Source organism: Brassica oleracea, chromosome C1 (assembly GCF_000695525.1).
Source record: "Brassica oleracea var. oleracea cultivar TO1000 chromosome C1, BOL, whole genome shotgun sequence".
NCBI lineage: Eukaryota > Viridiplantae > Streptophyta > Magnoliopsida > Brassicales > Brassicaceae > Brassica > Brassica oleracea.
Window position 1 is genome coordinate 41,690,454 of NC_027748.1, and position 15,298 is coordinate 41,705,751.

Consider the following 15,298-nt stretch of genomic DNA (forward strand, 5'->3'; position numbering starts at 1 on the left):
AGGTTTTGGGGATAAGATTTCAAATTTTGAAAAATAAAAAAATTAAAATTTTCAAAGGATAAACTTAGAAAGGTGCTATTTTGGTTATTTTAGTTTTTGAGTGCTAGTTTAGGGTTTAGGTTTTAGGGTTTATGGTTTAGGGTTTAGTGTTTAGAGTTTAGGGTTTAGGGTTTAGAGTTTAGGGTTTAGGGTTTAGAGTTGAGAAATGAGGTTTTGGGGATAAGATTTCAAATTTTGAAAAATAAAAAAATTAAAATTTTCAAAGGATAAACTTAGAAAGGTGCTATTTTGGTTATTTTAGTTTTTGAGTGCTATTTTTGTGATATAAACTTAGAAAAATGCTATTTTGGAGATTTGTCCTATTAATTATATAAAAATATAATCGAAAATTAAATTTTGTATTAATTTATCAATTATAAAAGGTATATACCCAAAGAGTTAGGCTTTTGTATTGGGCCTTTGTTTTTGCAGCCCAAACGCTAAGACCTATTAAACCCCCCGATGCTCACTATCTGGTCTTCTGGTTCAATTCCGTTTCTCTCTCGCCGGAATATTCCCTCTCTACTTCGTCTCCTCACCGTTCGCCACCGTCACATTTTCACCGGTAAGCACACCCACTTATCTTTTCCTTTCCCTTATATTCATTTGATCTATCTCCGGCCGCGAATCGCGACGTAATTAGGGTTTATGGAATCTAACGCCTCTTAGTTTTCGATTAGGGTTAAGTAAGATGCCAGACGTGCAATCGATGGTGCTGGAGTTTGTTAACAAGCTCAGGAAACGGTATATCACTCTTTAAACGGCTTGTAATTTTCGTAAAACCCTTTGTTAATTGAAGAGAGTTTTCTGATTTTGATTCAATACAGTAAGATTGAGGGATCTCAAGCTACAGCTAGATGCACCGTGGAGCTGCTTAGGTCGGTGATCTCTCATCATCGGGTGCCTCACGCGAACCAAGCTTCAGCTCTTATTGATGCTGTGAAAGCCGTTGGTGCGCAACTGGTCGCTGCAAACCCTGTTGGTAATGTTGTGTTCCTTTCACACCTGTGAAGTTTCTCTTTATGGATATGAGTAAAGGAATGATTTTTATTGGGTATGGTTTTTGTATAGAGCTTGCGGTGGGGAATGTAGTGAGGCGGGTTTTGCATATAATAAGGGAGGAGGATCTGTCTCTTGCTACAGCAGCTGTGGCGGGGTTTGATTTGTTGGATGCGAGTGATGACGATGAAGATGTTAATGGGAAAGGGATTGGGTATCCTGGGATGTCTGCGGCTGTTGTTGCAGCTGCTGCTAGGAGTACGTTGCGTCCTCCTTCTTTGCAAACGCTTCTTGAGGGAACTCCTGAATCTGCGACTGTCCCTTACACTTCTTCATCTGGTGCTGATTCCGAAAGCAAAAGTAAATGTACCCTTTTCCATTCCTTTACAAATGCTAATTTTTATTTGTTAGAAAATTATGCTGCCTGATTTAGTTATGTCCTTGATAAGACATGAAGAGAAGTGTTATGGTAGGAATAGAATAAAGTTACTTTACATTCACTTTGACAACTCGATACTCATTGTCTTCTTAGGAAACTGTAGACAGAACCCTAGATTACTGGTTCTGGTAGTTTTAATTGCTAGTTTCCTCTGTGAATGTGTTGCTGAGTTACAGAGATAAGTAAAGGGAATCAACTTCTATTCTTAACAGTCTGATTTAAGGAGTTTCACTGTTTGTCTCGCTTTAATTGAAACTATCTTGGATGAATCATAGGCCAAATTTGTGTCTGGCAGCTAAAATATTTTGCATTTCTTGTCGATATTAATGGTCTGATGTACTTTTGTTTAGCTGCGGACAAAAGTTCAGTAACTAGGAAGCTGAAGCATGATGTTATAGAAGGAGTCAATCAACTTATTCACGAGATTGCTGGTTGTCATGAGCAGATCGCTGAGCAAGCTATAGAGCATATACATCAAAAGTACTTAACGTCTCTATACCTTTAATTTTCTGTAACATGCAATAGATAGGGGACCAAAATGTTAATGTCTTTTCTTGATGATAACTTTTTTGATCAGTGAGGTGATTCTAACCTTGGGTAGCTCAAGAACAGTACTCGAGTTTCTGTGTGCTGCAAAGGAGAAGAAAAGATCATTTCGTGTATTTGTCGCCGAAGGTGCTCCAAGGTTTGGTGACTCCTTTCCCCTATGTCTCATCATTACCATCGTTCACACCATTTAACGCAGCTTTGTCTTCGTTTTGCCTTCCTTCCAATTCTACTCTATTTGTATATTGTTAGGTATCAGGGCCATCTATTAGCAAAAGAATTGGTAGCTAGAGGTTTGCAGACCACTGTGATCACTGACTCTGCAGTGTTTGCTATGATATCTCGAGTGAATATGGTACGTATGTCCTCCTGCCCAAATCTATTTCTTTCTTGTCCCTGTCTTCTAGAAATAGATCTCCAATGATAAGATAATGCACAGGTTATAATTGGAGCTCACGCAGTGATGGCTAATGGTGGGGTTATAGGACCTGTTGGAGTCAACATGGCTGCTTTGGCAGCAAAAAAGCACGCAGTCCCATTTGTGGTTCTAGCCGGTAGTCACAAGGTTTGGTTTCAAGTTGATTATTTTGTTCACACAAGTGATTTCTCTCGTAAACCTTAAAACTCGACTTAGAGCTTTTATATATAATATATAAACAGCTATGTCCACTGTATCCTCACAATCCGGAGGTATTACTAAACGAGCTGAGATCTCCTTCTGAACTGTTGGATTTTGGCGAATTCTCTGATTGCCTGGATTTTGGATCCGGTTCCGGGTCTCCCCTTGTTCAAGTAGTCAACCCAACATTCGATTACGTCCCACCAAGCCTCGTCAGTCTCTTTATAACCGACACGTAAGTCTCAGTTACATATCCTTGAGTTTCCTCTAGTTACTATATTCTTAGATTGGTTCATTCTCTTTGATCAAAAAAAAAAGAATGGTTCATTCTCATGTCGCTAGTTTGTTTTGGTTAACAGGGGAGGACACAACCCATCTTACATGTACCGTCTTATTGCGGACTACTACTCGGCTGATGATTTGGTGATGTAGCAGCAATAAAGAACTAGTTTTTGGTCATTTGACCACACAACACTCACTTGGTTGGGGTCATTCACGAAGTGGAAGATACACATGTACATTACACAAAACAATTGCTCAGTGGTAGTGAATGAGAAAGAGAAACTATCTTTCGCGTCTGTGAAATTGGTCTGGCCCAAGTGTATTTTTTGCCGTGTTCTCTACTTCTGCTCAGTCTCAAAACTCTCAAATGGTGTTTATTGTTTACTTGACAAACTTTTCGTCAACACCAAAAAACACTTTCTTTCATTGTCTTCTGTATTCTTGCCAATTACGAGTAGAATTAATCGTTAAACTGATTCAAAAGACTCAAGTTTCTAATGCTGCATTGGTTTAGTCCGGTCCAGTTTCAATTTTCTAATAACCGGTCACGTGAGATTCAAAACGCAAACCGATGACACTTGATTTTCGTTGCATAAAGCCCCTTGAGTGCTGCTGCTAAAACCCTAAAGTAACCATTTTTTTAACGGCTTCTCTCCTTCTCCTTCAATCTATGCATGCTGATACACATCAGAAACCCTCGAAAGATCTCATCTTTAGCTCGTCATGCTCTTCATTCTCCTAATGCCTACTCCTCCCAACCCTCTCATGCGGCGGCGGCGGCTCGCGATGTCGCGCAATTACTAAAAACCCCAAATTGGGAGAAAAGCACCACTCTCAAATCCCTAGCCTCCCACTTGAGCCCACACATCGCTTCACAAGTAATCTCCCTTCAAAGCAACCAAACCAACACGTGCGTCCGCTTCTTCACATGGATCTCCAAACACTCCTCCTACTGCTTCTCCCCATTTCAAAAAACCCACCTCCTGAAACTAATCATCTCCTCCGGTCTCTACCAAATCGCGCATAGCGTCACCCTCGCGTTGATCAGAGAGTTCAGCAGACACGAGAGAGAGATCCTGAGACTAATGGATTGTTTCGATGATGCTGGGTTCAGATTGAACTACCCTTGCTACAGCTCGCTTCTGATGTCTTTGGCTAAGCTTGACTTAGGCCTCTTGGCTTACTCGACTTATAAAAGAATGGAAGCTGATGGGTTTCTCCCTGGGGAGATTGATTACAGAACAATCGTCAACGCTCTCTGCAAGAACGGCTTTACTGAGCCTGCAGAGATGTTTATGTGCAAGATTGTTAAAATCGGGTTTGTGTTAGACTCCCATATATGCACTTCTTTGGTTCTTGGTTTTTGCCGTGTGTTGAATCTTGGAGACGCTCTTAGAGTGTTTAACGTGATGTCTAGAGAGGAAGGTTCTGAACCAAACTCTGTTACTTACTCTAATTTGATTCACGGGTTGTGTGAAGTAGGGAGACTTGATGAAGCTTTTGTGTTTAAAGAACAAATGGGTGAGAAAGGTTGTGAGCCGAGTACACGTACGTATACTGTGCTTATTAAAGCGTTGTGTGATAAGGGTTTGGTTGAGAAAGCTTTTATCTTGTTTGATGAGATGAGGACTAAAGGGTGTAAGGCGAATGTTCATACCTATACGGTTTTGATTGATGGGTTGTGTAGAGAGGGGAAGGTTGAAGAGGCTAATGGTGTTTATCGAAAGATGTGTGAGGACGGGGTGTACCCTAGCGTGGTGACTTACAACGCGTTGATTAATGGTTACTGCAAGGATGGGAGGATCGTTCAGGCTTTTGAGGTTCTTGCTGTGATGGAGAAGAGGGGTTGCAAACCGAATGTGAGGACTTTTAACGAGCTTATGGGAGGTTTGTGTAGAGTTGGGAAACCGTTTAAGGCTGTGTACCTTTTGAAGAGAATGGTTGGTGATGGTTTGTTACCTGACGTTGTGAGCTATAACGTTTTGATCGATGGGGTTTGTAGAGAAGGGTTTATGAATGTGGCGTACAAGCTTCTTGGTTCGATGAGTTCGTTTGGCATTGAGCCTGATTGTGTAACGTTTACGGGTATAATCGATGGTTTATGCAAGCAAGGGAAGGTTGATGTAGCGAGTTCGTTCTTAAGTTTGATGATTAGAAAAGGGATAAAGGTAGATGAAGTTACTTGTACAGCTCTTATCGATGGGTTCTGTAAACTCGGTAAAACTCGGGATGCGTTGTTTATACTAGAGACGTTGTGTAAGATGAGACTGTTGACGACTCCTCACTCGCTGAACGTGCTTCTCGACGTGCTGAGTAAAGGCTGTAATGTCAAAGAGGAGTTAGCGATGCTTGGGAAGATTAATAAGCTCGGTTTAGTTCCTTCTGTGGTGACCTACACAACACTTGTTGAGGGGCTGATTCGTTCAGGCGATGTTAGCGGTTCATTGGGGATGCTGGAAGCGATGAAGTCGAGTGGTTGTTTGCCGAATGTTTATCCTTACACGATCATCATCAATGGTCTTTGCCGATTTGGAAGATTGGAGGAAGCAGAGAAGCTTCTTGCTGCTATGCAAGATTCAGGAGTTTCGCCGAATCATGTTACTTATACCGTTATGGTGAAAGGATACGTCGATAATGGGAAGCTAGACCGTGCTCTAGAGACCGTTAGTGTTATGGTTGAAAGAGGATATGAACTTAACGAGCGTGTGTATTCATCTCTGCTACATGGACTTGCCTTATCTCACAATGCATGTATGAACAAGCTAATATCAATGGTTGAAGAGCTAGGTGGATCAACACGCGGAGTATATGGTTTCGTTGTCACACGGCTATGCAAAGAAGGAAGAACAGATGAGTCCAACGAACTGATCCAAACTATGCTCAAGAGAGGTGTTTATATCGAGAAGGCAATAGACACTATCATAGAATCTTACTGTGGCGGGAAGGAACAGAGCAAGTGTGTGGAGCTGATCACACTTGTTCTTGGAACCGGGTTCGTCCCGAGTTTCAGATCCTTCTGCTTAGTGATTCAAGGTTTGAAGAAGGAAGGAGAGAGTGAGCAGGCGCGTGAGCTGGTGATGGAGCTTCTGAGATCAAGTGGGGTTGTAGAGAAGAGTAGAATGTTGGATTATGTTGAGTGTCTGATGGAAGGAGATGGAACTGGTGATTGCAGTGAAGTTATTGATCAGTTGCACTGCAAAGAAAGACCTATCTTCTAAGCTACACTTTTAGCTTTTTGTATAGCCATTTTTGGAAATTCTTTTTTTTTTTTTTTTGTAACAATTTTTGGAAATTCTTATTCTTTTGATTCCCAGTGTTAAGAGAACTGATTGATTCTACTTTTGGTCAATGATAATTAACTGGATGTTGGGCTAAGCCCAAATACCACTTAAAAGCCCAAAAGCCCATTCTTGTGTCTTTTTTTTCACTCGTTATAAATAAGTTTTTGCCAGCTTCAGACCAAGGTTTCTGCTTTCTTGGTGATTTTGAGAGAGAGAGAGAGAGAGAGTCTTCTTCTTGTTCAAGAACAGACCCACATATACGAATAATACCCGTGATTTTTTAAAAAGAGAGAGCATTACAGATATATATACATAGAAGGTATATATATATATTCACATACCCATATGCTAACACATGGGGATTTAGAGAGAGAGAGGAGAGATATTTCTCACTTTCTTCCATTGTATTTCTTCTTCTCTCTCTCCTCTGAGATCTTCCAATCGCTCTCTCTGTTGTCTTGTATATGATTTTCAAATTAACCAACAAAAAAAAAGTTAAAACTGTTTCAAAGAAAGAACACCGTTGATTTTTCTATTTTCCGACAAGCTGAAAAAAAACCTTTCTTTCTAAAGTGAAGCTTCGTGTTTTTTTTTTGTCTGAAAATTTTGATCCGACAGCTCTTTTGCTATCTGGATTCCCTTAAAGGTTTAGCCTTTCGTACTTCCACCTGCGCCAATTGCACTTGGCGATCGTCAAGGCTGGTGATTTTTTGGTCCGATTGATTTTTTATCTTATTAGGGTCTGATTGGGTCGCAACCCTAATTTTTGGTTTTATGCTAATTAGGATCGTCCGTCCCTTGGAGATTAAACACTGATCGAAAGTGTTTCTATTTGATTTGGGGAAATTGGGTTTCTTCACATTCGATAAAGGTGCTTTGAGCTGTTAACTCCTTAATCCGAGCTTAATCTGGAAATGATAATAGATTTCTACTGGTGCCTTTGGCAGGTTAGCGACGAATCTAGCTGTTCCACGCTGTCACTGTCAAGTTAGGATTGAAGTGTGTTTTATAGAAAGTTTTGGAGTGATTTTATTTGATATGGTGGGCTGGATCATAGTCTCTGATCTGGTCAGGTGCTATTGGGATAAAGGATCGAGAAAGTAACGAGAAGAGTGGTTTAAAGTATATACCACTTTACGGTAACACTTAGAGGGGAAAAAAGTGTCATGTCTCGTTGCTTCCCGTTTCCACCTCCAGGATATGAGAAGAAGATTAGAACCGATGAAGCAGACTCTTTGATAAAGGTTACTATAGATAAACCTCTTAGGAACTAGTCTTCTTTGAAACTAATCATGACTTTTATGAATTAATTCAGTTAATGGAGGAGGATGGACGAGTTTGTGGGATCATTTGTGTTGTTTTCTAGACTGTTTCAGGACTTCCCTTTTAAATATAGCTATAGTGTGAATCAAGATTTCTGATAGTAGCAATGTGAGAATTCCTAGGGATAGTTACTTGTGTAGCATCTTGAGAAACTATTGGAATTGTAATAAAAATATAGCAAGGAGATTAAGAATCAGTGTAAAGCTAATAATGTATCAGACTAGAGGTAATTAATACTATGTGTGCATTGTCTTTCAACCATTACTTATATATGTGTAATCTTTTTCTACTGGGATTGGAACTGCAGGAGAAGCAAAAGAAGCACAAAAAGGAGAAGAAGGATAAAGAAACAAGCAAAGACAAGCACAAGGAACGGAAGGAGAAAAAAGAGAAACATAAAGATAGGAAAGACAAAGACCGGAATAAAGAAAAGAGCAGAACCTCAGAGGACAGAAATGCTGCTGGTGTTCTGCCGAACACACAAGACGGAGAGAAGCTTGTAGGAGATACCTTGCAGAGTAATGGTAGTGGAGAGTCTAAGTTTATACAAGACCTGGCAAGAAGGATCAGAGATGAAGAAGAAGCTACAGAGAGTCAAAGCGTGGGAAAGATTAGGAATGATGATGATGAAAGAAGAGTCAATAACACCCATAAAAACTTTGCGATGGAGAAAAGGCCTGAAAATGCGGCTTGTCAAGTATCATCTTGCACTGGTCAGAAAGGAACCGAGGAGGTCATGTTTAAATCACTGGAGAAGAAATATGAGGCAAAGAAAATGGATAATAGCCGTTGGGAAAGTGTGGTTATGGCTGATATGCCACTGGATGGTGGTGAAGGGATAAAGAAAACTGAACCAAAGTACTCAACACATAGAGGCAGTAAAGAGAAGAAAGAGGAGGAAACAGAGGCGTTAAACAAAATTGGTAAGGGCAAACCAAAAGATGTAGAGGAAGGGCCCAAGTTAAAGGAGAGACATGTAGATACTAGTAATTTTAGAAGGCAGGAGGACCTTTCAAGGGATAGCATAAAAAATCTTAGTTCAGAGGGCATTCTTGGCAAACGGAAAGATCTTGAGACAAATGGGTTCTTGCATGGTGAGTTCTTATCATTACTCTTTTTATTTAATGGAATAGGTATACATTTATATAGATGGTGGGTTATTACTGTAGTGAGTCATGTTTCAAGTCTTGACAACTCATTTGATTTCTCTATATATATTAGTTTATTGGAAGATCATTCTTCTGATTTTGATTTCCTGCAATCTGTGTACTACTATTGTTTGTCTCTTAGCACCTTTTTTTTTAATTGCTATGCAGAGAATGGATCTAGGCCTAACAAGATGCTGAGGCCAGTTGCTTCTCCAGTATCATCCGTGGAAAATGGAAGAAAGTTGGGAGCATGCCAAACTCCTCTAAAACCTGTTACTGAGTTGCAAGGAACACTGTGTAATCCAGACGCCAAGGAGCATAGAGTTAACGGTTTCATCAAGTCTCAAGAACCCAAAAGCCATCCAAGTATATCTTCTGTGAAAGCAAAGGAGAACGGTGAAGCATCAGCAAAAAAGCGGCCTCACTCGGACTTAAAGTATTTGGATCAGATACTGAATGTACCAGAAAGGGATGAGGTTGATGAAACTGAAGAACAAGAGTGGCTTTTTGGTCAGTCTGGTATGAAATTGTTAAAGAAGCCAAAAACAGATTCTTCTACTTCATCGGATGAGAGTCAGCAAGTCTGGAACCAGGCTCTTAGTATAGAATCTGCTGACATTCTAGCTCTTCCTTATGTTGTTCCATTCTAGTTCTGATGTTCATTCACTTTAACCAAGGAGAAAGATCGGTTTAGCATTTTGAATGAGCTTGGTGCATCTGGAAGGGAGATGCTGAGGTATGACTGGTTCGGCTTCAGGAGAAGAGAGAGGCTTCTGTACTAGAACAAGTCAAGTCTGATTGTTGGAAATGAGATTTGAGGCATTTTATTCAGTTTTGGTTCTGCTGTGTCTATCATCAGTTGATGGGATTAGCATTAAGCTGTATATTAGAGAGGATATAGCAAAATAGAGGAGAGATCTTCCACTAATACATTACATTTTGTAGACTTTCTTTCCCCATTTTTGGGAGTCAAAACTATTATTCTTGGAATCTAAACAATTCTTCATCTTCATTTGTATACTTTACTTCTTTCTAGAGAGACAATGTCTGTGTTTAATGAACAAATAGAAGTGAAATGTATTAAGACTCTAAAGATTGTGTTTGGAATTGATATGAGACTTGGAAGTGTTTATGATAAAAGGTAAAAAGAAACAAAACAACAACAAACAAAACAAGTAAACACTCTCAAATAGGGGAGCTTGAATCTGCCTTACAAGGCAGTTGTTGCGTGGAGATCTTGTCTAGAAACGCCACTCTTGCTGAACTATCATTACAAAACTGACCCAAAACCGCGATAGTCGCAGTGCTGCTTCCAAACTTCTCGATCCCTCTAGAGATCATACAAGTGTGCCCTGCTTCCGCTACTACAATCACATCACCACCAACAAGAGGAGACAGCTTCTCAGCTATCTGCCGAGTCATCCTCTCTTGCACTTGAAGCTTGAACCCGTAAAAATGCACAATAGACTTCAGTAGCGAGCTTGCAATAGCGTTGGATCCTTCGGTGCAATAGTAGCCAACATGAACAACTCCGTAGAAAGGAAGTAAGTGATGCTCACACATTGACCAAAAAGGCATTTTCAGCTCACAGTGCAGCCTCTTCTCTCTGATATCTCCATTGGCTTTGACAGAGTTAAAGCCGTTTAGCAGCTTCATCTCGAGGTTAACGTTTTGGAAGTTCATCATCCAGTTAAGGAACCGAGAAGGTGTAGCAATGAGTTCTTTCCTCGATGGATCTTCTCCTAATGATCTCAGAATGGTAACAACCGCAGAAACCATTTCTTGATCTTCTTCAAGAAAAAGTTTAGACTTAACGCTCGGACACCACTCAGCTTGTGTCTTCACACCTTTGAACTTCAAGAAACTCAAGAACTCACCCCAGAGACTCGACCTTTCATCCTCGAAAACACCTGACCCGGAGGAAACCATTAGCCTCACAAACCCATCATGACTTGACGAGTCTACTAAGTCCAAGCTTGGGAAGTGAATGTGAGAGCATTGCAGGACAACAGCCACACCAGACGGTTTGACCCAGTGCTGTAGCGCAGAGCATATCTCATCAGCCAAACGCTTAGGCTCCTGGAGCCGCTTGGCGAAAACGTCGGCCACTCTAGAGAACTTGCTTAGGCCCAAGACGCGCTGCTCTGAGGGGACGTAGCCGATGTGACACCTGACGTGAAAAGGAAGCAAGCAAGACTCGCAGTAAGAGTAGTGGTCGAGGTCTCGAACCACAACGAGTCCTCCAACTCCTCCCGCTTGCCCAACTCCTGAATCTAGCCCTGCTTCTGGAAACAGAGCACTCTGTACATACTCCTTCACCTTTTGCTTATAACCTGAGCCAAAAAAAAAAAAACAAAAGAAGCCATCAGAGACTCAACCAAACCAATCATCAGTTAAATAACAAAGCCAAAGCCAAGCAGGATGAAACATTCGTTTATGTCCCCAAAATTTATTTTAAAAAAAATATTTTATTGAAATCTATACTAATATTGCATCAATAACCTGGAGCAAAAACAAAAGAAGCCATCAGAGACTCAACCAAACCAATCATCAGTTAAATAACAAAGCCAAAGCCAAGCAGGATGAAACATTCGTTTATGTCCCCAAAATTTATTTTAAAAAAAATATTTTATTGAAATCTATACTAATATTGCATCAATAACCTGGAGCAAAAACAAAAGAAGCCATCAGAGACTCAACCAAACCAAACATCAGTTAAGTAACAAAGCCAAGCCAAATCAAACATTCGCTTATGCTCCCAAATTTATAAAACAAAAAAAATATTTTATTGAAATCTATGCTAATATTGCATCAATAACCTGAGCAAAAACAAAAGAAGCCATCAGAGACTCAACCAAACATCAGTTAACTAACAAACATAGCCGGTTTTGAGCAAAGCCGGATGAAACATTGGCTTATGCCCCCGAATTTATAAAAAAAAAACATTTTATTGAAATCTATACTAATATTGCATCAATAACCTGAGCAAAAACAAAAGAAACCATCTCAGACTCAACCAAACCAAACATCAGTTAACTAACAAACATGGCCGGTTCTGAACAAAGCCGGATGAAACATTCACTTATGCCCCCCAAATTTATGTAGAAATCTTTTTTTTAAATTGAAATCTAAACTAAGGCACCCAAAATCTCAGGTTCTGGCAGAAACTAAAACAAAGGTTTCATTATAGAAAGGAACAGAAACTAACATGCATCAATAACTTTTAGAGCAGCTAACTTACTTAGCTAGTGAATGTTATTGTGAATGTGCATACCTCTGGTGCCTTCACGAAGGGCCTTGGCGACGCGAAAAGGAGTCTTTTTGATGCCTTCTCTGTTGACATCTTCGTGAAGACCTTGCAGGAGAAGCTTGACGGCGTCTTGGATGGCTAAAGTCTCTGGTTGGTGCTCGAAGGGAAGCTCAAAGGAGCCGTTTTTCAATCCGATCTCAAGGTCTAGATTCAAAGGCCCTTCATCCAATGACCCCATCGAATCACACCACCGGATCCAATCGATAAAGGGAACAAAGATCACAAATCGAATCGAAATTTGAGATTTTTCCAGATGCCCACTAAAATTCAGACGACATCTCGCAATAAAAATGAAAACTTTGAACCCAAATCCGAAGAAAAAAAATAGTTTTTGGGTAATGAATTTTCCGGGAAAACTAATAGTTTTCTCGGGAAATTGTCAGAAACGAGGGGTTGCCGTTGATCCAGTAATATGTGGATTCGAAAACATTGTGATTCTCTAGCTCAGTATTATTATTTATATTTATAAAGTTGGTTGCCACCACTAAGTTCTCTAGCTTATTGGAAAGCGTAATTTTAAGAAGCAGCTTGCGAGTTTTTTTTTTTGTTACTACTAGTTTAGTTTGTAATCTGTTAAGTTATTCAAAGACGGGGTAAGGCGGCGAAGACTTTTCTCTGTCTAATCTCTATCTCACCTAACCCTGTTTTGTCCTAATTTTATTTTAAAATATTGTTTTACTTAAGTATATTAATATTTTCCTAAAGAAGTTTTTTCTCGCCCAGTGGAGTAATTAAATTATGTAGGAATATATTTTGATATAAATGTTGAGGAATGAACTATTTGCACTTTTTATAGACTTTTTATATACTTGAGTAAAATTACAGTCAATTGAATATATAAAATTTATAAAAAAAATAATAAAAAATATTAAATTCGGATCCAGTTTCATTTTCAGTCAGATCTCACATTAGATTTTGAATTACATATGCTAGATCTAATTAGGTGACGAAATTATTGCTAAACTCAGAATGATTAGCAAAAAGTCAAAAGTCAAAAATGCAATTGAAAGTTGTACTATTTGATAGTACTCAAGTATATTTCAAAAAAAAAAAAAAAAATTTGCAGCGAACTTTTAATCATTTGAAGAAAAAATAATTCCTGAAAATGATGTATTTATCCAAACTGGTGGACATATATAAGCTTTTATATACGGATAAATGAAGGTGGGTATAGTTTTACATGCTTACCATACAGTAAAATGTTTGGTTTCTAAAATATTATTTATAGGGTGGTCTATTTTTTTGCATTCTCTATGAATTTAGCATTGCTCGGTCCACCGAGAAAGCCATGGTGCAGGAAGAAAAACTATAACAGATTTTTTTCTAAAATGGTTTAGAGTTAATCGTCTACCTATAATTGCAAAATTATACATATGGAGTCAAACAGTTTTTTCGAGAAATGGAACCAAACATGTTTTGGGGGAGAAAGATTGCCAAATTCGATAGTGGAAGGGCACTGATACTGATTTAGATATAAATGTACGTTCATTTGTACTGATCTGAAAGAGGATTTGTTATGAAATGAAGAAAAGCATAAAGAGGAAAGTACCTGAGGTATCCATGGAAGAAGGAAGGTTGACTGATGTTTGCACGATCTTGTTCCTTGATAGGTTTGATATATATAGCGAAAATATTAATTAATTAATATATAGTAGTAAAACAAACTTATTGAATGATCATGAATTTAATATTTCGAAATTGTTGACAAAAACAGGAAGACTATTTGATTTTGTTGAAAGACATAGATAAAAAGTTGGAGATAATTTTTTTTAATATATCTATATCATTGTAAACGTATACCAATTTATGACTAGTTTTCATTTTTCATTTACATAGTAAATTAATGCTAATAAAATAATTTGTACGTTTTACTTATAAGAAATTGTACATTATATTTAGCGAAAAGGCATTTTTTTATGCATCTATATAATATTTGTGCAAGTCTTGATTTAAAAAAAAAATCAGAAATATCAAATATCCAAAACATCTTATAGTAGTAACCTAATATTTTGGTTTCCATTAACTATAGGGTTTATTGGAAATGTTTATATTTATTTTGTAGTACAGCCTAGAGCATTTAAACAAAACCAACCCTACGTACTGATACTAAAAAAAAAAATCATATTGTGAAAGGCACAATGTGGACAAGTCCATTAGTTACTGGTTTACAAGGTGTATAAATTAAACCACCAATCTCTCATTTATCAGAGCTCCCTTTAAAAACTTGTTTTACTAATACTGTAAATATCGAAAGTTCTCTAAGAACGACCACTTTAAAAGACTTCAATCTCAACGCAAAAAAGATAACGAAAGAAAACAAAACTCTGGTCATGGTTTTGTTAGTCAACTCTTGTATGTGGAAAAAAGTGATTAATTATTTAGGTGTGTGCCTGTGTGGTAAGATTTATTACTATCTGTAGAAAGTAGGAAGCAGTAATCGGTCTGAAAAACATTCCACGCACAGAAAGATTGCAGAGCAGTTGGGTTAAAGTTAAGTATCGTTTGTATATTTTAACAACATTATCACTAATATCACAGAAAATCTGTATATGTTTTAAGTTGTATTTTATTTTATTTTTGCCATCTTAATTTTATTAAACAAAGCAAAAAAAAATACAAATGGACCAAAAAAAGAAACTAAAGAAAAACAAGACGAGGTCCGGAGTCCCAAACGACAAACAAAGCCCGAAGGCAAACCTAGCCATCCAAACCACGCGTTACATTTAGCGTGAGAGAAAGAAGCACGTGTCCAATCCTCAGCGAAAGAGGAGACACGCGTCACACCTATCAACCGTCGCGTGCACCGCGAGGAGATCATCGCCGGAGCAGCTTCCCGTCGATCTACCGAAACCCATCGGAAACAGGACACCCGGAAAGAAGAACCGTAGAGACGATCTCAGACAATATTAAACCAAATCACACCGGTTATAGTCGTCGGAACTCCAACCAGAGAGCTCAATCCGCCGAAGCCGAGAGCAAGTCGTTGTAGAGATTTACCCAGACGAATCAAACCACCACGATAGAATCTTCGCTTTGTAAAGAGATCCATTTACAAGCTTCGACTATGAAACTTAAATGAATCTAGAGGCATGAAGCGAGATCAGAGAAATCCGAGAAAACCTTGAAAAAACCAATCAACGCCACTGGGATTGAAAACCGTAATCTGCGTCGATGGAACCAAGAGCTGGTGCTTCACCGAAGGTAAAGGCACCGGAGCCAAAAGTCGGAAGCTACGCCGAGAAGACCGTAAAACTCCAGAACCGAAAGCCAGCCACATCACGCAGAGGGTGCCATCATGTGCTGGAACTGGAG

General features: G+C 38.9%; 4 protein-coding genes across 7 annotated transcripts; 3 read left to right on the forward strand and 1 right to left on the reverse strand.

The window, feature by feature from the left end:
* Positions 1-526: 526 nt before the first annotated feature.
* Positions 527-3,400, forward strand: LOC106321545 (translation initiation factor eIF-2B subunit beta-like). Of its 3 annotated transcripts, none has more exons than XM_013759921.1 (10): positions 527-604; positions 720-783; positions 867-1,021; positions 1,111-1,398; positions 1,828-1,957; positions 2,055-2,162; positions 2,276-2,378; positions 2,463-2,588; positions 2,684-2,877; positions 3,002-3,400. In XM_013759921.1, the coding sequence occupies exons 2-10, from the start codon at positions 731-733 to the stop codon at positions 3,072-3,074; spliced, it is 1,230 nt and encodes a 409-aa protein (XP_013615375.1). In that variant the 5' UTR covers positions 527-604; positions 720-730; the 3' UTR covers positions 3,075-3,400. The 3 variants fall into 3 exon arrangements, with proteins under 3 accessions (XP_013615375.1, XP_013615276.1, XP_013615319.1); XM_013759822.1 differs by having other exon boundaries at positions 529-604; positions 1,111-1,404; XM_013759865.1 differs by having other exon boundaries at positions 536-604; positions 709-783; positions 1,111-1,404.
* A 164-nt stretch (positions 3,401-3,564) lies between these two features.
* LOC106322895 (pentatricopeptide repeat-containing protein At3g07290, mitochondrial) lies at positions 3,565-6,253 on the forward strand. Its single transcript, XM_013761052.1, has one exon. The coding sequence runs from the start codon at positions 3,599-3,601 to the stop codon at positions 6,140-6,142; it is 2,544 nt and encodes an 847-aa protein (XP_013616506.1). The 5' UTR covers positions 3,565-3,598; the 3' UTR covers positions 6,143-6,253.
* A 152-nt stretch (positions 6,254-6,405) lies between these two features.
* Positions 6,406-9,688, forward strand: LOC106327045 (glutamic acid-rich protein-like). 2 transcript variants are annotated; one of them, XM_013765172.1, is made up of 6 exons: positions 6,406-6,524; positions 6,824-6,907; positions 6,991-7,076; positions 7,153-7,449; positions 7,836-8,622; positions 8,845-9,688. In XM_013765172.1, the coding sequence occupies exons 4-6, from the start codon at positions 7,372-7,374 to the stop codon at positions 9,324-9,326; spliced, it is 1,347 nt and encodes a 448-aa protein (XP_013620626.1). In that variant the 5' UTR covers positions 6,406-6,524; positions 6,824-6,907; positions 6,991-7,076; positions 7,153-7,371; the 3' UTR covers positions 9,327-9,688. The 2 variants fall into 2 exon arrangements, with proteins under 2 accessions (XP_013620626.1, XP_013620541.1); XM_013765087.1 differs by having other exon boundaries at positions 6,406-6,918.
* Positions 9,689-9,741: 53 nt separating this feature from the next.
* LOC106326961 (GTP cyclohydrolase 1-like) lies at positions 9,742-12,526 on the reverse strand. The gene is made up of 2 exons (XM_013764976.1): positions 11,951-12,526; positions 9,742-11,009 (listed from the first exon to the last, which is right to left on the reverse strand). The coding sequence occupies exons 1-2, from the start codon at positions 12,162-12,164 to the stop codon at positions 9,862-9,864; spliced, it is 1,362 nt and encodes a 453-aa protein (XP_013620430.1). The 5' UTR covers positions 12,165-12,526; the 3' UTR covers positions 9,742-9,861.
* Positions 12,527-15,298: the final 2,772 nt, after the last annotated feature.